General features: G+C 40.0%; 1 protein-coding gene across 2 annotated transcripts in view; it reads left to right on the top strand.

Annotated features, from left to right (window-relative positions):
* The window catches only part of LOC127370258 (netrin receptor UNC5D-like), a 150,238-nt gene that overhangs the window by 84,022 nt on the left and 39,343 nt on the right, over positions 1 to 26,873 (top strand). For both annotated transcript variants that reach the window (XM_051412172.1, XM_051412171.1), the window contains exons 2-4: positions 7,245 to 7,451; positions 24,175 to 24,318; positions 24,519 to 24,622. In XM_051412172.1, the coding sequence (XP_051268132.1) occupies positions 7,245 to 7,451; positions 24,175 to 24,318; positions 24,519 to 24,622 (455 nt within the window). The remainder of the gene's footprint in view (positions 1 to 7,244; positions 7,452 to 24,174; positions 24,319 to 24,518; positions 24,623 to 26,873) is intronic.

The following is a 26,873-nucleotide window of genomic DNA, read 5'->3' as shown; positions in this document are numbered from 1 at the left end:
CCCTATTCTTTCACAAGGCAAGCAAAGTATCAGAGATTATTTCTATTGTCCATGCTTTGTGCCCAGACAATGTGTGTTATCTCCATTCCACCAATGCTAAAGCAACACAAACCTGATGTGATACACTCAAAAAAGCTTGCTGTATCACTCCTCACAGATATGGAGGAAGAGTAGGAGTCTTGCTTACCCCTCCTTTATTCCCTCCCATCCAGGTGTCCTTAAACAAGGCTCCTAACCCCCCGCTGCGCCACTGGGGCTGCTGTCCAACAGATAAGAGTTTGGTCATACTGAGCAGCTCCTGTGTGTGAGTCTAACTTTGATTGTGAAGCAGGGCTTCGCTGATAAAGAGGAACAACCTGATTTTTTTTTACATCTTTCCTGTATTATATGGACAAAAATTCATTGAATTAACACAGGAAAGTGAATAAAAATGTGGTCATCTGAGCGTGAAATAGTCGATCAGAGCAAAGAGTCAACATTTATCTGTTCTTGTTTTCATTGGACAACATTTGGCATGTGTGTAAGGAAAATGGTCCTTGCCTGAATGCTTCAGTTGTGGCACACGCATTATCTGAGCGTGTGTGTGTGTGTGTGTGTGTGTGTGTGTGTGTGTGTGTGTGTGTGTGTGTGTGTGTGTGTGTGTGCCTGAGATGACAGAGAGATGACAGATGAGAGGTTTGCATCAATATTTGAACAAAGCGCTCTGGCATCTCTTTCTGTTGAGGCCATGCTGTTTTTAAGAGTCTGAGAGGCAGAGCAGAAATGTATTGCTTGTGTGACTTTCACTGCAAAGAAATTACAAGTTAGAGAGTAGCTTTAGAGCTCTAGGCATTTCTGCAGTCTGACTGAAGTCACTGTGAGTCTTGCCTCGGGAAAGGGAGGAGAAGAATGAACAAGGAAACAGCGATGTGATTTTAAATAATGGTATAAAATCTCACCGTTATCACCTTGAATTTATCCCTGTAGTTTGGCAAGACTTTGGAATAACATAGCCACCTAGATGCACTCCAACTAGACGATTGAGTCGTATTTTGAGAAACAATTGTGCGCATCCAGCTGGTTTTGTATAACGCATGGTTGCTAAACAGTTCATTACCTGTCCACTTGTCATGGGGACACCTCTAGCACTGGTTTGTGTTTTCCATGGGGTTGAATAGCAGGTAGTGTCTGCAAAACACCAAACACAATCAGGCTTTCACGTGTTACCGCCTTTCCCGCCCCATTGTCTGTTCTGCTGGGAGATCAAGAAATCTCATCTTCGCCTGTCTACCTGTCCCCTGTGGAGAACCTGTCATTCAGAAATCTCAGCAGACAGAGAGGAAGTGGGCGTGGGGGCTTTTCATCGCAAAAGGTTGTGATCCTTCAATGGGACAAAATTGGCTGAGAACCTAAAAAGAAGTGCCTTTCTTTTTGGACTCATGTTTATAAGCATTTCCTGAAAATGCTGAACAATTTTTTTTTTATTTTTTTGTCTTCCTGCCGTGCACTTGGTTGATCCGAACAGATGCTCCCCCAGTGCTTCTCACTATCTTCAACACCCACCTATCATCTGCTTCTCCAATCTCCCTCCACCCCCATCTCCTCTGCTAGCTTCACCTCTGATCCTCAATCTAGACCATCCATCTGCTGCACGGAACTGCGTCAATACAGCCTATGAAGACACCTCACACTGGGCGTGTATTATTAATGCAGCATTGACCATTGCCAAGCTGTATTTATTCATGTATTTACACAGACACATTAGCCTGAAAGTCAGCGTTTACACAAAGGCAACGGCACATAACAGCAAATAAAATCTATAAAATGCATTCCCTGATGCCAAAATAATTTCTCAAACCTGTTAATGAAATGTCAACATGGTGAAATAATTAACAAATAATTATGCCACAGACTCTTGATTAACAAACTAATTAGTAGATTTGTTTGTTAATTCATGGCTAAGCAGCTGCTTCCTGCTTATTAATACTGAATTCTATGGATCGAGTTAAAGCAGTCAGAGAGATCTTTCCTGTGCTTCTGTCCACCTTTGTCCATTTTGTTTAACAAGTTAAATAGAACTGGTGATGCACGGTATCTGTTGGTTGTTATTATTTTAAAACGGTAGCATTTCTAGGCGATTAAATAATAGCCAGTTCCTCACATATAAGAATAATTCCAATGTTCTGTAAAAGGTTTTAGGCTGCAAGCCACTGATTATTGGATAACGCATTAAGGCAATGTTGCATTTTATTAAAGCCATATATTTTCTCCCACTCTCTGTGTTTCTTTATCTTTCTTTCACGCAAACACGCACACTGTCTCCTTTTTGCTGCCTGTTCATGCTGGTAATTCGCTTACATTATTAGCAGGAGATTAGTTTTTGGTGACTCGTACCTGTTGGAGGTTTGAAATTAGAGTTCACACATGTGCCATTGTAACAGTGGCTATTTGAATTCAATACGGTTTTAATCAACATCATTCACGAAGAGCAACTGAAATGGCAGGCACAAAAGGGACTCAAATAGGTAAACTTGCATAGAAAATCAGAAAAGTGTGGAGAGCGTTGTGGTTAATGAAACTGCAAGTGCAAGGTCACTTGTATCCATTATAACTTTTTCAAACTGAAGCGAACATGTTTTGTGTGAATGTCTCAAAACAAATTATTAGACAGGTTGGACTCTGCAGGGAGGAACTTGGTTTACTGTTGTAACTACAGGTATCCTACATGCTATAGGTTATTAGTATAGATACACGCAGTCTGTCTTTAATATGATCAGAAATTTGCCAAGACACTTTTCATAAGGTGATCAAATAAACGAAAGAAATCCTAAAATTCTGTTGAATCTCAACACATTTTAATGACATGACAACCCTGTTAGGCGAGTAACATGAAGCTGCAGTTGTGAACCCGGATCTTGCACAAACAACAATAACCCATATTAACCCAAGACCAATTGTTTTGAACAAATTGTCAAACTGATTGAACTTGTGTTCAGTATCCCATGCATACAAGGGGTTTGCACGTTATAGAGGTATAACAATTATTTCATTTAAAATGCAGCAGAAGCACGAGGTTCAGGTTAAGAGGGCAAAAGCCAGAATCAGTTCTCCTTCACAGGAAGTGGAATTCAAAGTGTTTGTGCAGGTGTCGAGGTTGCTGCTGGCTTTTTGAGCTGTTTCTCATTTGTGGTGAAATGTCCTACGTGGTGGCCTGTTGCTGGGTGAGCAGGTGTTGCGGTGCTCTGAAGGTGCTTCTTTTTTTTGATATTCAGTAAGTGGAACCAGCAGATGAATGACAAGTTCATGGTGCTGACAGTGACAATGTTAGAGGATGTTGTGACGATTGTTCTTATTTATCTGTTTATAAAAGGACTTAAACAGTTCGATGTTAATTCTTGAGAACAACTTCAGTGTTCTATTCAAGAGCTCATTATCATTAAGACAGTACCCAAAATACTGCTTTGTTGTACTCTGTTTCTTCACAAACTGTGGATGCATGCAGGACTGACCCGGACGATTCAACCCTTCTACCGTTGCCATGGTTATCGTTGTCCAAATTACTTTTCTTTTCTTTTTTTGTTGTTGTCTCTTTTAAGACAGGTTGAAACAAAGACAAATTGTGGGTTGTTATCAGCGGCTCTGTAGTGAAACATTTGTCCCTCCCTAATCATCGTTATTCTCACTGAAGCTTCAAAGACCACACAAATCGTATTTAGGAAAGCCCTAGATGTGACACTCTTCACAGCTTGTTGTTTTGTGAGATCCGCCAGCATTTCTCTGTTTTTACAATATTGTGCTTCAGGCATGGGTCGTTGCATCACTGGATGGACTCAGTCAGTCAGTACTTGGCTGTGATCTTGAGTCTGAGCAGTATGGGGAAGGAAGGTCTATGTCATCTGTAAATTTGATGACAAGGGGGTTGGTATACACACTCCCCTGGTTGCTTCTATACAGAACAAAAAGCAGCAGGGAGAGGACATATGCCTGCTGGTGCCCGGTGTTTCTGTAGAAGTGCTAGGAGTGCCGACTGTTGTCCTTGATCATCTTCAAACTTTGTCTCAGTTAGATAAAATACACATTACACTGCTTCACCTGAAGACAGTTACCACATACTCTTACAAACTGTTGAGAATTAAATTACACCAGAAGGCCAAAATGCTTATTTAAGTTGTGATCCACAATGGAAATAAGCCATATTATCAATAGCATCAAATTGTGTTTGAGATGAAAAAAGGACCGCAGTTTGTCTGCCAGGATATGAGGTTACAGCGGGCCGAATTTGGCAAACATCTGCCTGGCTGCTGCTTTCAGTCCCTCTAAATCAGTATGAGTGTACTGGAGCAGCAGTCATCTTCCTCTGTGTGAAACAGCCTGGGCTACCACCCAAAGGCTTTACCAAATTAGTCCAGTCAGCTAGGGGCTCTTTCCCCCTCATTTCTTTTAGATTTTCACTAAAAGCTATGAATACATTGAACTCACATAAGAGACCACACTTACTCATTGCTTTTAATTTTGCATGTGGAGAGATGGAGTGTTTGCTGTACTTGAGGAAATGAAAACGTTTGTAAGTTCTTTGACAGGTTGCATCACAGCCAATGCACCATTAGCGGACTGCATTTCCAGGACAAAAGTTTGTTTGTGCGTGAGGCAGACCGGGAGGCAGAGAGAGAGAAAGAAAGAGAGAGAGAGGGTGTCTGATAGAGCCATCACTCAGCCCTTTGGCAGTGATGTCTTGTTTTCCCTCTCAGACTGGGCTAGATGTATCTGTGCCCCTTATATGTTATTGCTGGGCTGAAGCGTTGGTTGTAGATCACTGTGAAAACTGTGAAGCGCGGGGCACAGCGGTCTCATGAGTGACAGCGGAGAGGCATATTGAGGAGAGATATTGGTCTTCAGCCTTTCCTGGGAACATGCAGATGAACCAATAACAGCCCCTGCGAGTTGTAAATGAATGGAGAATGTTAGAACAGCACACAGAAAAAACCCGCAGCACCATCAACACCATCGCATTTCTGAAGCCACTTCAGCTGAGACACATCACACGTAATAACAGCATTTTTCTCATTTCCATGTGTGTTTTTCTGAGGTGCAGGGCCAGAGGGGCGTCCTATAGTCCGCCTTGCTTAGCATTGCACTTTGTGATCTATATTCAGCCATTTCAAGAGCAAAGACAACGTTACGCTGTTCCCAGAGATGGTTAAGTGCTTGTGTTTCCCCCTAGAGTCACATGTCCCACCACCAGCCTGAGGTTAAATCACACCAGAGTGTCTTTTCTTGTGTCTCGCATAATCTGTCTACTGCAATACTATCCCAGCTGCTAAATAAAAAATGAAAATACGAAAAGTCAACGGAGAGCTAACTGTGAAATAGAGCCTGTAATGCTTTCCTAAACCTTACGGCTGTTGATGAGAATATTTGAGGTATTAGTTGCAGCGGCATTAACCTGTCATGTTGGTGAGCATTGGTATAATACCTGATCTATCAACAAATGAGTCATTACATGGAAGGCTCTGGCTTGGTTTGACAACTGTGTGTTTGTGTATTCATGTTCCCATCTATCATCGTCTGGATGCGTAGTCACGTCTATGTTTTGCATCCATCCAAACACAAACACGCCATGTCAATGCTCCGTGCGCAAAACAAATTGGAGCACTCTGTACAAGAAAAGCTTGCCTGGGGCTAGTCATTTTGAAATTAAAAGCATGTCTCTTTGTTCAGCCTCAGTTCCAGGAACGACGGAGAGAATGTGAATGTGTCGCACGGAGGGGAGAGGAACACTGAGCGAGTGCTGTGATTTTCACAGCCAGGGAATCACACAGTAGTCTTTTATCTATTCCCCTCAATCAGGAGACATCCGGCAGGAAAGGTAGGAGGATTAGATTAGCTAGAGAGCAGGGAGAGAGAAAGAGAGAGTGGGTTCTCTAATCCTGATGGGGTTTTCAGAGGTACACCCATCACTGTGGAGAAAACATGCAGTGTGTAGTGGGGAGTTGGGATCGGGAGGGGCGGGTGCAGGACGGTTTGCCTCACTAAACCCTTCACACTTGCATGAAAGAGGCTCCAGCAAACTAGGGGATTAGACAGAGTGTAATTACACTTGCGGGGCTTCAGAAGTAGCAAAACGTGCGCTGACTGGAACACACCTCAGACGGGCAGGGGAAGAAGGGAGTAATGCTTGTTAATGTTTTGCCAGTGTGTTGTCGGTGAATTCTTCAACTGAATTAACTGTCTTTAGTGAACACAGGCATCTGAGAGATCAAAGAAGTCTTTATGGGACTACTGTAGAGTGGCCTGGTCAACATTAAGATGTATCCATCTTGTTTGATTTCAATGAGATGTTAATTGGTGCTACTTTTTGTTTTGTTTCAGGGGAAAGGGTTGGCATATTTAACAACTGTGTGTTGTGCAGTGTCACACCTCTCTATTGTGCAGTGGTTTTCAGAAGGTATTTAAACTTACAGTACACAGAATACTTGTTATAGTAAAAACCGTAGGCCTTGTCCCACAGCTCAGCCACTTCTCCTGAGAATATTCCATAATATCAGCATTTCTCCCCAACAAAACTGTATTTTTCCTTTTATTTGTTACTCATAGAGAGATGGAAAACATATACTGAGGAAACATTGCAGTTGAGATAACCCCTTGCTGCATGCCTCACATTCCCCAATGGAGATAAACATCTTACCCTATAAAATAATGTTCACAAATAATAACACTAATGAGATAAATCATTAAAACTAGACAAGAATGTTATTTTTTTCATCATAAATATTTTGCAGGTTTGCTGTACCCCGTAGCACTGTCTTTACATCCCTGTGTACCTAAAATATTAAACACTGTGGCACTCGGGAGGATTTTCTCCACAGCAGACTTTCTGTAAATTATTGCATTGTAATGCTGTGGTGGAGAATGGACTGTGGGGATACGGGTGATGCTGTATTGTTGTGTTATTTCTGACGTCATGCTCCAAAGTGATTTGTTTGAGGGAGACGTCGCTGTGAGGAGTAATGGCTCCTAGTTGGGTCTGGCTTCAGGGGGGAGGGAGAGAGTGAGGGATAGCGGGAGCTGAGGGAAGACAGAGAGGTAGCTAGTTTTGAGGTGGGGGTTTTCTGTTGAAGATTTAACTGCAGGGTTAGTCGGCAGGGAAGTAATCTGAGATGATTGCATCAGCCATCTTGCTGTCGTCAATTAATAATTAAATTTTCTATTCCATTTTGTTCGGTCGTTCTGTTTGAGTCTCATTTGATTCTCATTTTATTCTTCAGGTCCCCGAGGTGAAGCCCTGCAGCATGGCCAGTCCGGGACACTGCCCCACTTCCTCGAAGAGCCCGTTGACGCTTACATCGTCAAGAGTAACCCCATCAAGCTCCGGTGTCAAGCTCGGCCTGCTCTTCAAATCTTCTTCAAGTGCAATGGCGAATGGGTCCACCAGAGCCAGCACATGTCTCAGGAGCACACCGACCTGGGGACAGGTACAGCCATAAATAAATACTTATGTACATTTATACGCAGATAAACATGCTGTTAACATACAGGAAATGTAGACAGACATATAACTTGCAACTTGTCAAGCCTTCCCCCCTGTCACTTTAACTTATGAGGATAGCATTCATATCTCTGGTAGCAAGGACTCAAGTCTTAGGAATGAACTTTGCAAATGGGGCTTTTTGAAAATGCCTGTGGCTGTGTCCAACCCTGGAAATATATTTGCCTCTCATCTTTAGTGCATACTGTGTGTCACATTTGATTTAAACTGAAATGACAACTGTTAGACCATGAAAGGCACCTACTTGTTCAGTTTTCGGATTTGACTTTGTATTCCGAATGGTGTCTTTCACTGATGCAACGTGCTGAAATGCAGTTGTTGTTGTTTTAACTTGAAGAAAAATGAAGTCATTCAAACCACACAGAAAAAAATTCCTTTTTTTTTAAAGCCCTTGTATGTTTTTATTGCATCATCTCACAATGGCTGTTGCACGTCTCATAAATTCAATTATGTCGTCACAGCAAATTGGCAAACAAAAAAAATATTATACTTTCTTTTTCCGCCTTAATAGACTGTAATTTACTGTAATTAAATAACCTGATTCTCCAGTATGCATTGTTTTATTCCAGTGGGGGTAAAGTTGGGTTCAACGCATCAGGATAATTAATGCTAGTCTGATTTATAAAATAATCTTGCTTTTATTGTGAGCTGAAATAAACATAAAAATATTAGCTACACTTACAATTATGCCTGCAGTGGACATGGAATGACCATCATATAATTAGAGTATAAATTGCTGGGAGAAGTCAGGATGTAGGCACAATATTTATGAGCCTTCTTTAGCTGCTATTAGTTTGACATTGTTGTTGCTTCACTTAACACACAGCACCAATCAATATCTCCCCCTAGAGTTAACAATGGACCTCTAAATTTTTACTGCCTCTAGTCTGGATTCATAGCTTTGCTCCCATCTGGCTCCTTATCACCATTCATATCTGTTTCCACTGGGACAGACACAAGGAAGGAAATAAATACAGAAGGGGAAAGGACTGAGAGGGAGAGAGAATTTCATCTGAAAAGTAGAGCATCTTAAAAATCCACCTGTGCTTGTATCTCATAAAGTAGAAGGATCTGCCCTGGCCTGGACTGTGCTAGGATGGGTCCCTGTAAGCGCAGGCTGGTGGAGGATTTGACAAAATAGAGTGCATGTGTAATGAGGATGTTTTATTAGTCTTATTATAAGCTTAATCTAAAAATGCAGCACAGAAATAGATTTCAAAATAGATGGATGGATGGAGTCTCCACCAAAAAGGAAGGATAAGCTAGTTAGTAAGTTAGTTGTTTCCATTAATGAATGTTCCTCAACATTTTGTTGAATTGTTATACTGTAGAAGTTCTCAGTTTTGTGTATGCTATTCCGAGGGCTGCTATCTGTCTGTCAACACTTCACACTGTTACTATAGCACCAGGGCTCAAAGCTGAGGTGACAGCCTTACAGATAGACAGCCAACTCTTGCAAAGTTTAAATTTAATGAAGGCAGAAAAAAAACGAGGCATGCTGTTTGTGGAGAGGCTGGTAGGAACTTCTTGCATAAACTCACGACTTGATCCTCCTGCCAATAATATAATTTATTTGATTTTACAGTTAGACTGTATTCATTGTCCCATCTCCTAGCAACATGTATTTAAAACGTGATAGTCTAACCTTAAATAAGTAGTTTTAAGCAGCTTAAAGCAGCTTTAACATTATTGTTTTGGTTCACTGTAACTGATCCCATAGCATCGCTTTCTGCCACAGTACACAGCTGTTTTCTGCAAACAAGAAAGCTATAAAAGTCTTCTGTATGCTCCCTTCCCAGCACTAAGCAGCAAAGGGACAAAGTTAGCAAATAGCTGGTGAGCATATTGAAGCAGTTAACAAACTTTTTTGCTCAGGTGGAGACCAGAAACATGAGCTATGAGGAGATTTCAGATTCAAGTGGCCAGAAGCACAACAGATGAAGGAAAGCTAATCTTTCTCTGTATCTTCTACAAAACATCAATATTGCAGGTTTAAACCAGAATCCATTCTATTACATACAGTATTCATTAAGATATTTTGTCTTGACACTGAGCATCTCAGTGCATAGCCTTGTAATCGGACAGAGCACGGAGCACATTCAAAATGGATGGAGCAGGTTGGTGCTTCAATATAGAAGATAAAGAAGCCCTCTGGCATGACATAGAAATATCTTGAAACTGCTACAGCTACTTCATTGGATGATGCCTCTAAAGGAAAAAGGAGGAGAACAAAATGTCCCCAAATCAATGCCAATATCAGTTGATTTTTAAGAACACTAGACCTGGCCATCTTTCACAACCCACTCTTGGTGTGACTGCACGATCCAACAGCCTCCCTCTGGAAGCAACAAATAGCTTTAAAATCATCATTGCTTCATACATCATTTGTGCACATTGGAGTCCTTTCAAGCGTGGCATAGTTTTTAGGTCCAGATAAGAGATTCCACATCATTCCCTTCAGTCCAATATTAAATGATCAGGAGTGTAAAATGGTTCCCTTTTAATGTTGACTGTTTTTTCTTTTGGACGATTCTCCATTACATATTCATTTGCTTTATCAGTTAAATTGTGACTGTTTTTTTTAAACTAAAGTGGAAAATATAATAGCAGGCAGCAATATTGGTCATCATTTTTATGGCTTTGTGAAGTAAGAATAATTTTTTGGTGAAATTGTGTTAAAATTTTAGTAATGTGTCAAAACAATAACTTGATGTGTCTTTCTTAATTGCATTCTTTGATCCATCTGCAAAAAAGCATGTTTGGCAAACAGAATACTAAAATCCTGTTCATTAACGCTACAGGTTGAAAAGAAAAGATGACTGCTGCTTCATCATTGGGTTTAGCAGGTCATTACCAATGTTTCGGAAACCAGCACATAACTGATTGGCATATATGTCCTCAGTATTCACACATTTAGTTGGTATAAAGCCATCTGCCTAGACTCAAAAAATTGGTCCATCACTTTAGTCCAGACTGAAACATCTCAATGATTATTGAGGATGAATCCTACTGACTCTTTATCTTACTCCACCAGAAGGTCAAAGTTTTTTCACTTATCCAGTAAAATATCTCTGCATACTGAATGAATGAATTTAATTATTTGGGGTATTTTCATGCTTTAATAAGACTACCACAAATGGAGCGATGCCTGCAAGCCAGTTCAGGCTGTCGACTCGAGCTGCACTGCTATACACACGACATGCCTCACTCTCCATAATCACAAACCAGACGCACCCTTCCAATGTAATGGTCTGTTTAAGCTGCAAAATTTCCTAACGCCAATGCCAATATCTAACTATGTTGTACTGCTGCAATAAATATTTCACACGTGAGCTGTCTGACTGAGTTGTAGTTTTTAGTGAAATGCCTCCACAACTATTAAATGGATTTCCATGAAATGTGGCATAGGCATTCATGTTCCTCTGATGATACAGCCTCACCCTAGTCTTGTTTGCTTATTGGTCGTACATGACAGTCGATTTATGGAGGGAAATGACAACTTGTCTTTAAAAGACACTTGGCTCTTGGCACACGTGGTTGGAAAGTAGCATGGGCTTTTCTCTGTCCTTTTATATTCACCTTCACTCATTCATTCACTCCCTCTCCTTCACTTACAGTCTTTTTTTCTTTCCTATTAGCGCTTACACAGACACAAAAATACCTAAGCTTAAATGCATCTACTAGTATTATAATATTGTGTGCTTTGGTTGAAACCCCTAGAAGGGTGCCCTGCATGATGATGTGAGGCTTTGCTGCGTGAACATGCTTTAGTATTCACAGGTGTTGGATACAGAGGATTTCTCTGGGCATGACCAGGGTGTAAGTGAGTGTTTCTATAAACAGTATCCGTTGCTGACAGTTTCCATGTTATGGTTTAGGCCTTATACACAGGCAGAGGTGGGCCAACATGCTACATGTTGAGAAAATGAACATCTCGCCTCAGCTGAGACACTTCTGGCTGCTCATCCAGCTTCATCAGTCGGAGACAGTTGAACAGCTGTATCTCAGTACAAGCTATTATAGTCTGACTCAGGTGGTAGCATGGCCCCTGGGTTCAGTAGCGAGCAGGGGGCTATAGCTATTAAAGCAGTAAGCTGTGAATTAAATGCAGACAGACTCAAAAACACATGCCCTAACATTGTTTGACCAGGGGATTTGAGGCAGAGGACAGAAACCGTGTCTGTCCAGAGGCAGCTAACTCAGCTAGGGAGATATATTTTAGCTTTGTGTGATGTTGTTTTTTTTCAGATTTAGTCTTAGTTCAGGTGTGCCTTCCAGGAGACAGAGCGGCAGACAAGGAAAAGAAATGTAGAAACAGAAAGAAGAAAATATATATTACAGCTTCAGTGAATAGCTTCAACTGCTGTTGCCATGAGCATGAGAAAAGCTGGCACAATATATGGCCTATTCCAACTGGATGAATCGTGTTTCTCAATCTGTAAGATGTGTAGCAGAGTAAAAAGATATTTTAACACGGTGTAATGGCTAAATATTTCATACCTGCAACTCATCTTCTCTCCGAGCTAATCCTGACTACTCAACTCTCCATGACAATGAGCGAGTGTGAGCGGTATTTGTCTTGTGACTTCTTAAAATTTAATGCTGAAGAAAATGGGAGTTCTTTCTAAAAATGTCAAATATACTTAGTTTCCAAATAAGAATGTTCTTAAAATTTTGTCTGACAAAAAAGATGCATGGCATGACTTTAAATAGAACTAGAAGAAATAAGCGCATAATCTGTAAACGCACCCAATGTCTGATGCATATTAAGTTTAAGCCTTGTTTTGTGTAAGACAGATACTTTCAAAATGTTTTGTTGCACCACAAATACAACCTTGTGCACTTGACAGCTGCTGTTCTGGCCAAAACCACATTTATTTAGAGCAGGATACCGCTGTGCATGTAATGTAACTCTCACCACTTCTCTCAGACAGCAACAAATACAGCAGTGTCAGATGTTAAAAGAATTGTCTTTTCTTGACTTGTGGTTTATGTATTTCCTACACGAATGAAGACACTCACTATAAAGGATAGTTTAAAAGATACTATATATGACTTCATATCACTTTCTACACAGGCCAAGAATTCAAAGAGTAAAAAAATTTCTTGTCTTCTGCAGACGCTGTTGTCATGTATCACTGCAGGACATAGTGTAGGTTGTAGAATCTCTAATGAATGGCCATTTATTATCATTATGCTGTTATTATGAATAATAACATTGTTGTGCTATTCAAACCATTAACTGGGAAATGGTGTGCTGTCAACCTGAAATATATTGCATCTATCAATAAATAAAAAGATAAAAGAGGACATTGAATGTTGGACATCAAAACATTTTTCTCTCACTTGGTTGCTACTATCAGTTTCAGTTTGTTAAATGCCCTATCTTGTGTTGTTTATTAGTTTTTACTGGTTTGAAAGATGTTTACTTTATTGCACAGATTATTGCAGATGCATTATTTACAACTTACAGAAATTCATGCTACGATATAACTGTTAACAGCAAGAGCAACTTATCCAGTATGACATAATATTGAATTTTCAAGAGGTGCATGAATCAGTTATGAGCAGTGGGGAACCAGAATGTTTTGGTCAGAAGTTAGACCTGCAGTAGGTACTTTTATAAAAATAACAAAAAACTTTTTGTCATATTTGGTGTAATGTTCACTATGTCGTACATGAGACAAAAATCTGGTTCCTCAGGTTCCTCCCAGTGCTCCTAATGGCATTGACAAGAATACACAAAAACAACCAATCAGAGCCAAGAAAGATAGTAATTGAGTCTTATGTAATGGATTATGCCTGACAAGGTGTCCGCTATCAAGAATTAATGGACGACATGGAGGCTAGAACCGTCTGACGTGCAACAGACCTGGGACTGATACTCAACAATCAACTATCTTTCTTGGCTCTGATCGGTTGTCTTTTTTTCAGGTATGGTGGATTCTTGCAAATGCCATTCGGGCACTAAGAGGAGCCAGAGGTACCTTCTAGATTATCTGCCTCATGTACTCCTGTCAAAATATAGTGAGAGAGTTTTTAGCAAATATGACCTACTGCAGCTTTAACTTCTGACCAAAACATTCTGGTTTCCCACTGCTGATGACTGATTCATGGATCTCTTCCTTTGAATTTTGTGAATTTCTGTAAGTTGTAAATAATGTATCTGGAATAATCTGTACAATGAAGTAAACATCTTTCAAACCACTAAAAACTACGAATAAACTCCAGGAAGCTAGTAATCCCATAGTCCGGCACATAACTCCCTGGAGAACGGTAATGGTTCTCATTACATTCGGTTGTTGTGTGTATTAAAGAAACAAGATATAAAGTGTTAATGAGAAAGCATTAGAGGTGCTGGTATGTGGATTTGTGCTAAGCTAAGTTGGCGGTAGAGATGAACTAGTATGTACATTTCATATCACAACTGTAGTGACCAAAATCTTCACGATTATCAGTGTTATTTCAAAAGTTTCCCTCAGCACTCATATAAAAATCCAAATACGGCTACACTTTGGACTTTTTTCTGGAGCACTGCCTTTGGTTTCCGCCATATTGTCATTGATGCTTAGCAAACCTATAATGCTTGCTGTGTCTGTGGACCTGCGTCTGGGAGACTGGGATGGACAGTATTTAAAGTGCAGTAATCAATGGCTTAAATGGTTTAAATGGTAATTCAAATTTGAAATGGTAGTATTAACCATTGGGAATTTTTTATTATTTTTTATCAGTTTATCATTAAACCATGAATCGTTTCATCCATAGCTGGTGGTAGCTTTATATGGTAGCTTTATATTTAGCATACTGACATAAGACTGGTATTGATATTCTCTTACTCTCTGCAAGAAAGCAGCAAATACGCATTTCCCAAAATGTCAACCTTTCCCTGTAAATACACAATTATGTGGTTGCCTACAAGCAAAGACTCTTGAGAGACCCAGATATTGTGGCGTAACAGTAAGAAGCATTTGATGGGTTTATGAAAACTTTGAAACAGTGAGGTAAGAGCTAAAGCAGACAGAGACAGAAGCATTAAAACCTCTCAGCCAGTCTCATTACGGGTCTTATTCCTTTTGAACAGCTGTGGCAATCAGAATGGCATTTTGAAAATAGCTCACTAAAAGGACGGGCGAGAGTTTCTCCAAGTAGGAAAATAATGTTTGAATGATGCAGAGTTTGTAGAGGTGAATATAATAAGGCACAACAAATCTGCTGCCAAGGCAGATGGTGCAGCCTTTGAAGACGGATTGTGGATATATTGAAAGGGCAGAGTTAGAGTTATGTCATGTTTCCACTGATATTTTCCAGTGATATACTGTACTTAACCTACACACTCTGTTGTAGGCTTCAATGCGTTTGGTACAATAACCATAGAAATAAATAAGAGTAAACAGTAATTGTTTGTTTAAGCCATTTATATAATTGGATCAATAAAAAAATGCATGTGTGATTCTGCTGTTTCCCATCATCTCACAGCTAAAAATGCATTTCAGGAATTGAAATGAGATGCCACTTTTGCCAGACAAAAAAGGAGGCCATGACGCACGGGAATATTGCCTGCTGGTAATCCAGTGTTTTTCGGGGAAAGAAAGAGGAAGAGAAAGACAGAGAGAGCAAGAATAAGTAATAATGAGAACAGAGTGAACTTTTAATTGTCTTTTTTTACTTTGAGCTGCTTGTGTCCAGGGCATCCACATGATACCACATAAAGTACCAACCGACCAGTTTGATGTATGCAGACGTCCGTGTGGTCTGCAGGAACCTGCTGTTGTTTGCATGTGATTTAATCATTGCAATCACAGTGGTTTACAGTGCACCATTGTTCTGCCCAGTGCACTACTTTTCAAATTGGAAGATGCAGATTTATTGCATATATCAGTCCTGCTGCCTTCAGATGGTTTTAGGGATTTAATTACAGTGACTGAAGGGGAAGGCTTTCATATTTCAGTATAAAGCACCTGTAGATGACAGATACTGGTACATACTACCAATTAATTTTAACTTCCTGCAGGGTTATTCTGAAATCACATCTACTTGTTTGAAAGTGTTTAATTAAAACTTTTTATTGCTCGTAGTTAGAATCACCAAATTATCAGCTCAGTGAGGTTGGACCAAAAACAAGCCCAGTTGTGGGATGTCTGTTCTTACCACATCTATGGTGCAGTTTTCACCAAAATACCAACACTGTGCTTTGTGCTGCCTCATTTGAATGAAACACCAACGTGTCAAAGTGTTGCAAACAAAAGAACGCTGATTATATAATATTGTTCCCTAATATAGACACAACACGACTAGTTAATGCTTATGGTAATGGATGACAAGTCAAGCTTTCCCATACTGTCTTTGGCTTGGTATCCCCTTCAACTGCACTAAAGATACTGAATGGACAAATCTAGTGGCCAAGTCCAAGACAATAACCTACAAGACAGACAGAAGTCCAAAACAAGTTACTGAATCCAAACTCTCTTTATTGAAGATCTCTAGTGAGTTTATTTAGCTTTGGAAGTGGAAGAATGTTGTCACTTATTAAGGAACACCTAACACTTGATGCATGTTTTTCACTGGTTGGTAAAAAAACAGTTATGTGTGTTTACGTGCATGTGATTAATGAATTGACTGAGAACAGTAAAAAACCTCGGCCTGTTACTACTTTGTATTATAGCCAAACCAAATTTTGTGATTTTTATCACATAGCCATACTTCTAGTGGGTAATTAGACCCATTGAGGGTTCACTACTTGAGCAGCTGATGCTTGTAAACACTGGAGATTTTTTTCTAAGTTCATTTTTCACTCAGTAATTACCTTTCTTATCCACAACTTTCACAAGTTTTTTGTCAACATATCTTCAGAGTGTAGGTTGTTGTTAGCTAGATCAGGCTTCTTGTCATTGTTAGTTTTCACTGAAAACAATAACGGAGAGAGACCGAGGGAAGGCAGAGGGAAACAGAATATAATAGTCGGCCAGTGGGAGGCTTATTGCTGCAGTCTACATCTGTTGAGTCAGAGGGGGAATTTGAGTAAGTAAATGGAATTGAATTTACAGAATCTCATCAGTTTGGATGTATAAAGATATTTTTAAGAAGTTTCCTTATGGGTATGCATAACTATTTAAGAAAACGGTAAATATGTATTGTGTACACACAAGAGGAAAGAGGGTTTTGCCCATCCACAGAGGATACTATGATGTTGCAAGCATCAAAATCTGTCATTAATTTCTGTGTGCCCTCACTTTAGCACCAACTGGCCTCACCTAAACCATGAAACAGGATGCTGATCAGGGCTGACAGTAATGGCTGCCCCACATAAACACAAATGGAGAGGGCTGTCTGTAGAGAACATATTCAAGTTTCCCGTTCAAAAACATACCAAGATATTATGTGATTCCTGTGGCTGTGAAGGGTTGTCCAGCCTAATGGAAGACAACGCCTGAAACTGTATTCTGGGATTGAAAGTGTAGAATAAGAATTACGAAATTATAGCACAGAATGTTTCACATCCTAAATACTTAATTTTTTCTGTAGTCTGGTTTAAGAAAAAGGTACATTGATCTGTGTACAATTATTGTACACAATTATTGCTGCACAGTACAGTCTATCTTCAAATTCAGTACAACAATGTTATTTCTTTATCCTTTTGCAATTGTTAAGCCGTTTGATAAACCACAGGCAGACAAGGCTCAGCTGGATATTCCATGTAATCATCGCTACCCAGATTTTAACCTCCCTTCAGGAAAACAGCTTGCACCGATAAACTCCTTAGAATGATCTTAGGAAGATGTATCAAGTCTTTACAGACAGTAAATCAGTCAGTTTCTGTTATTTACAGAGGAATTGGCTTCTCTTATAATTCCCAAGACAAAATAAAAGAAGGGCAATGGCTGTAAACAAAACACAGATTCCTTTGCAGCACAGTGCATACTCTGACCTATCACCGAAGACAACTTTATTTTTGTCTCTGGTGAAATGCTGTAAGAGGGGTGAGAGATGGAAATGAGTGATAGAACTCAGGAGATTATTGAAGGACAGAGTGAAAGAAGAGCAGAGAGGAAGGTGGAACAGAGGGGATATCTGTGCTTATAGACTTCAGCTGAAAGGATGATACCCAGATGGAGAGATAAGAGAAAGAGGGGAAAAGTGAGAAAGAGGACATTGTAAATGGAGAGGGCGGTGGGAGAGTGAAAGAGAAGCTGAAAATGGATACCACATTGGTTGTCACGAGAAGGAGAGGATAGCAGATCCTGCAGATTCAGTGATGAAGAGATAGTGATTTGAGGGAAAGCATTTGAATGCAGAGGAAGTATGGATATCAATTCTTGTTGACGCTCTGTCAAAGACTGACTCCAGTGTTTTGTATTATGATCCTAGCCAGCTAAAGATACTATCAACCAGGCATGAACTCACGACAAAGAAAGAAAGGTGGGGACTGGTGAGGGAAAGTGAGATGCCTCGGAGTCTCTCAGTGTCACCAACTATTAGTTAAGGAAATGGAAGTGAAACAAATGAAGTGGCCCACAGAGTGAAAGCTACTTGTATATGCAAAACTTGCTCCTAATAAGCAGACACACGGTTTTTGGATAAACATAAACAAGGCGACTGGGGGAATGACACAAATAAGGACTCGCAGCATTTTAATGGCTGAATTATCATGATTTTTTTATGCATGGAGTAATGCGTCCCTTTGGTTCCAGGATTAAGTATGACACACACAGCTGGGACCAGACTGAAGATGTTGCTAGGAGCATGTTCCGCTTGTCTAGCAGGGTTCGTCTGTGTCTGGCCTTCAGCCAACCCTCACAGCCCCCACATGCTGAGCTGCATGCCGCAATGTCACATCACACAAACATTTCCCCAAAGCAGAGTTCACATCAGTCAGATGCTCTCCTAAAGCTATATCCATCCACCTCAACCCGCAACCCACGCTGTGTCACCCACTATGTACACAGCTGCCTCACAAGGATCCCTCGGACAAACAAAATACTGAAAATCCCCATCCAACATGACGTTAAGTACGACAGAGACATCCTGGACCTGTTTGAGCTGAGCCGGACCAGTCGAGTTTTGCTGAGCTGCTCGGATCAGGAGCCACTTGTAGCTGGCGCTGCCTGCCTCCCTTGAGGCCTTTTCATACACTCAGCCAAGGCAAAACAATGGGCCAAAGCCGGGAGAAATCACACCGCAGGCCCAGTGCCAGACGGACAACAAGAGAGACAGAAAGAGAGAACGAGAGCAACGTGATAAGTGAGCATCAGCATTGGTATATCTCTTCCTGACTCCTTTATAGAGGCTACATTAGAGGCATATTAAAGGACATGATTGAAGGGGCAAGTGAAAGCTGCTCCACCTTGAGGTTTGTTGTCAAGGCTTTGTGGCACTCTGTCAAGAGCCACTGGCAGGAGCCTGAAGGGAAGGCAAAAAAAAAAACAAGTGTCTAGGGAAAAGCTCATGGAAGGAGCTGAATAGACATTTGTATTCCTGAATGCAGAGAAGTGACCGAATGTCATCAACATGACCGAGTAGTTATTGGATAATTTCTCTAACACAATGTCACTGAGTGTGATTCCAGGCTACTTGGAAAAGGGACTAAGCTTGTTTGCTCGCTGCCAAATGTGAGGGAACCTGGGAGTCAGAGTGTCTTTCTGATTCCTGTCCTTTGTTTATCTCGCCTTCAGCAGAAACACCATGGCCCTCACTCAAACAATAGCCACTCTTCCATGTGGTGTATATTTATTGTTAGTATTTCATGCATTTGTTTTGGAATACTTGTGTGTAGACATTTAGGAACACAGATTCTTTATTATTATTATTTCACAGTTGCATTGTAATATAAAATGGGCTGATACGGGAAGCATCACTTTTTGTTTTCTTATGTTATTTTTATTTAGTGGTCAGAAATGTTCTCACTGTGTGCCAGAAAAAGATCTTTTGGAGTGAATCTGCAGAGCTGTAGCTCACTCCACCCTCTATGAGTCAGTTTGTTTGTCGCATTGAATCAGCAACAGTAGATTGTTGTTTATTCATTAGTTTATTCTGTTTGCTTTATCATTAATAAAGATGAGGAGGTCTGATTGTGAAATAGACATTGTGAATTAAGAGACAACGTGCTTAAACCAATTCCCTAGTCTCCTTAGTGCTTTAGGCTATTGTCACAATCCAGTACTGAAATTGCTTGTCAAAAAGCACTTACTGAGGTTTTGAGGTTATATCAAAGACAGATATGAAGGTGTGAGGTTAGTTATTTTTAACAGTTGCTTACAAGAATTTTAAATTCCAAATTCACATTTTTAAGACTCCTCACACATATCCCTATATGGACCAAAACATTTATTTCTATTTATTTATCCATTCTGAACTTAAACACCATACTTACATGAAAGAAGGTCAACTGAATAATGTTACTGAGCTGGAGGAAATTCAACCATCAGTGAAGCACTAGACTCACTGCATTGTAGAGTGTAACACCAAACTACTATAAAAAAGGCCAAACTGAGTCATAATAAAAGCTGTGTAATGGTATAAAGAGTCCAGACGGAAAAGCACATTTGGAATAGTTTAAATTAAATTATGAATAGCTATATAATAAAATGTGAGGTAGCAGTGGGAAAATACAGTACAAGTCATAATTGCACTGGACCATCCTGTGATTTTCTCTTTTTCTTTTTGTATATAATGGGCCCAAATGAATATTAAAGTTGGGGTAAGCTATTCTAGGTAATGGACTACTTTTTTTTCAAATTCAGCAAACATTTCCTTAAGGTCTGTTAGCTTTCCGCTCTGTGTGTGCGCTGTACACATCCTGGCTCTGTGAATGGGAAAACAAACAAACAAGTTGGATCAGAACACAACCCTAACTGTTTATTCCAGCCATTCAAGCCTGTGTTTGTGTGTCAGGTAACAGGACTTGTCCATGGAAATTCAGCTTACTTTCTTTCTTTGCCAAGATATGCTGTTGTTGTGACGTTAACGATAGCAGCAGGAGAGATGTTAGCATCGGCATAGCTATCATTAGTTACATTACTTGCTGTGTCTTTTTTCACACTTTATCATGGTATTTGTCGTGGTTTTGGATTTCTTCAGAATCACTTACCCCACCTTTAAGTTGTTTTCAAGTATTAATGAAATCTGTTGCTGTTTTGGACATTTTGCATGCAATTTTGCAACGGTCCCTTACTTTAGCTCATCTACTGTCAAGTCAGGCACATTCAATAAAGGATCATTAGTTCAAAATAACACATGTGGAACATGTCAAGCTTTATCCTGCACAACAAATCTATTATTGTTTGAAAAAGTCTAAACACAATGATGATGAGCCAAAATCTGAAGTTATACGGATATATGGTGCCTTTTATATGATTTCTAAAGAGATTTATGGATTTGACATCACTGTAAAAAGGGAATTCTGCTGACTGTAGCAGTGTGTGTATGATGTCTTTGTGTTTTCAATTTGACTGAGTTATGACTCTGAGAAGAAATGCTGGGACGCTTGCGACAAATTGCGTCAATCGGGGCACAGGTCAGTGGGGGAGGGGGCACAAATACTACTGAAAAAAGTCAGCCGCTGTTCATATGTGTTCAGATTGCATTGTATGTTCATGCATAGTAATGCATTCCTATTTGTTTGCATGTCTACTACATTGAGCCCAAAGAGGACTGACACTGCATTTTTCTCATGCTGTGATGACCAGAGTACAATCTTGTGTTTTTATTTTCCTGTAGTTAAATCTGCATCACTCTCACTTAATCAGGCATTTTGATTAAGTCTCTAATTTATAGTGGTGGAAAGGAGGAGTAGATGGAGTGGTGTGTGTGTGTGTGTGTGTGTGTGTGTGTGTGTGTGTGTGTGTGTGTGTGTGTGTGTGTGTGTGTGTGTGTGTGTGTGTGTATTGTACATAATATCAGTCAGTCATTGCAGAGGATTACAGTGTCTTCAGAGAACATTTCTGTTTTACATTACTTCATTAGGCTCCCTTTGATAACCTTTCATTTCACATTATTAGTTTTCATTTAATCCTGGCCCATGTCTAAGCTGCTGTCTGCAGTGTAAGGCATGATGGCAAAAGCCTGTAGAGAGACAACTCTTCTACAAGTGTAGGGCTGCGTAATTAAGCAATAAGCCACAAGAGGCTGAGGTTTACAGTGATTTCTGAACAGCTGCTGTGAGATGTGTTGTTAGGCACAACTTGTTGGCACTAAATCAGTGTAAAGTATAACTTTTATTGATTTACTGCCTTAAGAAGATGTCACTGATATTATCATAAGGTTGTAGAAATAGATTTAATAACCACACAAAAAAAATTGTATTACTTAAGGTTATATATTATATGTATTTGTTTCACAATGATCATTCAATATATTTACATTATGTACCTCTACAGTTTTTATTGTCAGTAGTGCGTGGGATTCAAATTGCCTCCCTACGCATGAGGGATTCACAGGAAATGCAGCATGTAATTCAGCATTACTATTTGAAACTTTATCTCATTGATATGAGCCTTACTGTTCACTGTTAAATCTTCTACAGCCGTATCATAGCTTTTATTATAGCTTTTATTTACTGCTAATGCAAAGCAAACATTTCCTACTGCTGCTAGCACAGTAAAAGCCTTCAACTGGTAAAAAAAAAAAAAACATAAGGTGCTTTTTATTGTGAAGCAGTGAAACGCAATGTATTCACTATCACTGGGCTTAGTGCAGTCCTCTTCCACCGCCATGTTTCTACAGTAGCCCACTCTTGCCCTAGATGGGGCCTTGTGCGTTTTTTGGAAGTTTTGCAGCCACTAATTTCTCCTACACACTTGGAGGAGTCAGCAGGTTTTAGTTGGTTGCAATCTTGTTGCTAGATGTCACAAAAACCTACGCACTGGTCCTTTATATCTTAGGAATTCAAACTTTAGCCATAAAATATAATTAGCTTATGGTATTTTTGTTCCAATGTATTAAATGTAAAGCTTATACAGTCAAAAGTTGGGCATTTCCACTAACAACTTGGCTGATCAGACATGAGGAAGAATTTTGTGAGTGTTCTTTGAATGTGATCTCTCAGCAAAAACTCCTCTGAATAAATAAAGGTGAAAAAAAGACTGTTGAATCGCACTTCTACTCCCACACATTCCATTCGTGTCACGACTGATGTGCAGGGGAACAGGAAAAACAGTGGATAGGACTCAAATGCAGACGACAGATGTAGCGCGGATGCAGTTCAAGGATTTAATGATCCAAGGGTACAAAGGTCCAAAACAAGCAGGTAACAGGCCTCAACAACAAATCAACAACTTAACAACCTGACAAGGAACAAAGGAAGTAGACTTGATGTATACTGTGGCTGATGATGGAATTAGTTGCTGGTGAGGAGTAGGCGGAGTAGGCTAGGTAAACTGTAGGACTGATGAGAGGAGGAGCACGTGTGTCTGAGAGCATCTGGCACAAAGGTAGAGAATGGCAGGTCTGTGAAGCAGAGAAAAGTAAAGGGCCCGGGAGCAGTGCTCTGCTCCCGCTGTTCCTTCAACTGTAGCAGCACAACTACATCACTGCTGCTCATATAATCCATTTAATCAGCACCACTTCCACCCCAGAATCCACCCATAGGCTCTCTTTTTGTTGTTGGCACTCCCCATTCCCCCTCTTTGCATTCCTAATTGCATGCTGTGGGGAGTGATGAGGTCAGACACTTGACACCAAACATTAGCTGTTTATAACTCTGTATTCATATATTAATAAATCTTTTCAAGTTGGGTGTCTGAAATTCAGGTTTCTGCCGTGCTAGACAGACATCACATGTGTTGGTTTGAAAGCTGCAATTTCCTAGATACCCAATAAAGCCACCTATCATACTTTAATGGTCCGAGCCTGTCATCTTTTGTGCGTAGTCTCGCGTAATTGAAATACCAGGCTTTTAAATTCCCATCAGTTGTCTCCGAAAATGTCCGTCTCACTCCTAGCTCATTATCACAGACAATATACTGATATTAACGAATGACCTGTGTGACATTAAGTCAAAGTTCTACTGCAAAAATAGATGATTTGATTGTCATAGAAAGTATCTGTGTTCAGATGCAGTATTTAATTGCGTTGTTTTGCTTCTCTGTTCTACCTCAAATTATAGCCCCTTCAAATGTTTTCAAAGAAAAAAATGAGTGCTCACGCTCTCCCTTAAAACAAAAACAGGCTGATTGATGTGTTCTTCTCAGTTAATGCCTCCACTGGAAAGCATTTAGTGTCACTTCCGTATAAATGGATTGTGTTTTATAGATACTGAAAGAGGATATGAGCGCTCACCAGTACACCCAGCATTTGGCATTGCTGGCTATCTGTTTGCCAAAACTGAAGTCTTAACAAGGGTTTGTCAAAAGACCAGTAATGACATGGATGTCAGGATTTGCATGGAGGCGGCCAGCTCTATGACTTTGAACCAGATGAAAGCATACAGTACAGTTTAAATTCTTGTCCAAACAAAATCCCTGAAATTGATTTGGTTTGACTAGCGTTCTCTCCTCCTTCTCCTCCTGGCAAATGGCAGATCTGTTTACTGCTGATAATCTTATCAGATTCAAATTTCACTCATCATCCGGTCCCCACAAATCTTCCTCACTTTGATGAATCATCCCTGTGATATAATGAAAGCTAATCTAAGCAATCAACCATCTTGTCTGCAGGGCTGAAGATCCGCGAGGTGATGATCAACGTGTCACGTCAGCAGGTGGAGGACTTTCATGGCCCAGAGGATTACTGGTGTCTGTGCGTCGCCTGGAGCCACCTGGGAACTTCCAAGAGCCGCAAGGCAACAGTTCGGATCGCCTGTAAGCAATTCCCCTTTACTTTCATACCGGATCGACCTTATTGTCCCTGTAAAGGTTATTTTTCAAACTGGTGCCATGATTTTGTAGAGGGTTGTATGTATGTGTGAGGGGGAGAAGGTCACACATGGAACAAATTGCATTTTTTTTGTGCTCCTTCATGCTGTTGTTCTTTAATGCAGGCTGTTTATTCTCTCCCTCAGACCTGAGGAAGAACTTTGAGCAGGACCCCCAAGGCACTGAGGTGCCTCTGAATGGCATGATTGTGTTGCACTGTCGTCCCCCAGAGGGAGTGCCTGTGGCTGAGGTGAGGGCTTCTTGCACTTCAAACAAGTAACATTTTCTCCTGTATTGCCTGGAGAGGAGCAGTCATCTGTCTGGTTTACTTACAGGGTAACTCTGTTTTTATGATGTTCTGTTACTCTGCAGCCACGGACACGTCTGCACTTTTCTTTTCAGTTTAGAGCTGCAGTTGATGAGCTTAAGATGCCATTTGTTTAGATTTGGGCTCATTCCGTTCAAGTTAGAGTTATCATTCATATATTGGCGGTAATGTCTATCAATGTCCATCGTTATTTGATCTGTTTGCTATGTTCTCTGGTAAAAGGATGTACAACCATAACTTATTTAGATGTCATGTATTCATTTCACTCTCACTTTCATTCCCTCTCTCCGTCCTCAGAGTGTTTACGTGTGTGTCTGAAAGAGAGAGCCTGTCATTGCCTTTTTAATTTTTACTATGAATATAAAATGAGGCTCTTGTGGACAGTCCTGTTGAGTGGTGTGTGTTGTGCTGCGCTCTGATGTTTTGTGCCTTCATGTGAAGGCTCAGTAGGCAGATGTGTCAATATCAAAGCCTGCGTGCCCAAGCATCTGAAGCTTTGCATTTACTTAAAGACACAGTTCGTGATCCATACGTAAACAAAATGACATCCCTAGCAGCAAATTTCAAAGCACAGGACTGGAACCCCGCTATTACTCACATAATGACTGACAGGTCTTTACATATACTAACTAATAATGAGTTATTAATATTTTATGATGCTAATAGTTAAAAGTGCTTTAAGTGAAATTGTCGTCTTGTTAGCAGTTCCCTCCCTCCTCCCCACATCACAACACTGAAATTGTGCTGCCTGCCCTAGAGGACCACCTCTTTGTAGATTTCCTCTCCTGATTGGATAAAGTGGGAACAGGATATCAGAAAATCTATTCTCTTATTACTGCAGAAAGGAGGGACTGGGAGACCCATGTTGCTGACCGAACACGCGATATGAGTGATGGTTGTTGGAATGTAAAGCTATTAAACACTTATTTTAACAAAATAAAATATCACTTACAGCACCTTTAAAGTTTGAATACATCAGTAATGTTTTAATCACCATTAAAACAGACTTATATGTTTTACATCGAAAAAAAAATTATGTTGAAAAACATAAATTGTTGATTTTTTATTCATAAGTCAAACTTTTTAATTACATTTAGCGCAATCGGAATACTTATAAGTTTGGCTCTTCCCCCGAACACATTTTGCTATGAAACAATAATGAGGCCGAAGAGCTTTCAGCTTTAAAGCCCCTGTAAACTTTGCTTCAATATTTAAGTATTTTTGTATAACATTAATTATTCATAAGCAAAATAAGTAACAATCAAGGTTACAAAAGGAAGAACATCTTTAGGTAGTATTTCATAAAAGTTTATCCCACAAAAATCAGCCAGTCTTTTTCAACAGGATCTGTGGTTTGATCAGATTTGATGACAGTGACCAAACAACCCACGAACAGCCATCAGATTCTGATTCATGTTGCGAAATCCTGATTGGGGCACTGAAGACCATGACATCTTCTTTTTTTTTACAACTTCACAGAAATGTCTGATGTGAAGTAATCTAACTGTTCTAACTTTGAAGACCAGAAAATGTGTGTTCATGAAGGATGCTGTCACTCTCAGTTATAAGCTGGTTGAGAAAATAGTTTTTAGGGGCTTTTAAAGATATTTGAGGTTGTTCACATCCATACAGGGAGATCTGTGCAAATGATACTAAACATATTTCTATAAGCACAGATAGAACTGCAGACTAAAGGTTGTTACTAATTAAGCACCAGTTTCCACTTAGAACCAGGTTTTGGAGGCAACAGGTGTTTCTAATGCTTTTTGCTACACCTGTAACAGACTGCTACAGGTGTAATAACCACAACCAATAACTGCACAAAGCATCAAGATTACTATGGACTTAAATCAACACCTGTCAGTCAGTAAAGACCAAACTTTAAACGCTTCACTAAAGTTTTTGCAAGACTACGTAAGAATGTGCAAATAGGCAGAAAACTGGCAATTCAGTGTAAATCCCTGAAATAATGAACATTTTGCCGCCCCACTGGAGGTATTATTTCACAGTCTTCAGTCTAAATCCTTTGAAAATGCAAACATTGCTTTGTGTTGCTCTGTATGAGCTTGCATGTTTGCACCAAGTTTTGGCTGCAAAATTGGCCATTCTTTTGCTCACTGGGTATTAAAGCATACTTGTTGTTGTGACAAACATTATGAGGACTGATTTGTTT

Source organism: Dicentrarchus labrax, unplaced genomic scaffold (assembly GCF_905237075.1).
Source record: "Dicentrarchus labrax unplaced genomic scaffold, dlabrax2021, whole genome shotgun sequence".
NCBI classification, from domain to species: domain Eukaryota; kingdom Metazoa; phylum Chordata; class Actinopteri; family Moronidae; genus Dicentrarchus; species Dicentrarchus labrax.
This window is presented reverse-complemented; position numbering and strand designations above follow the sequence as displayed.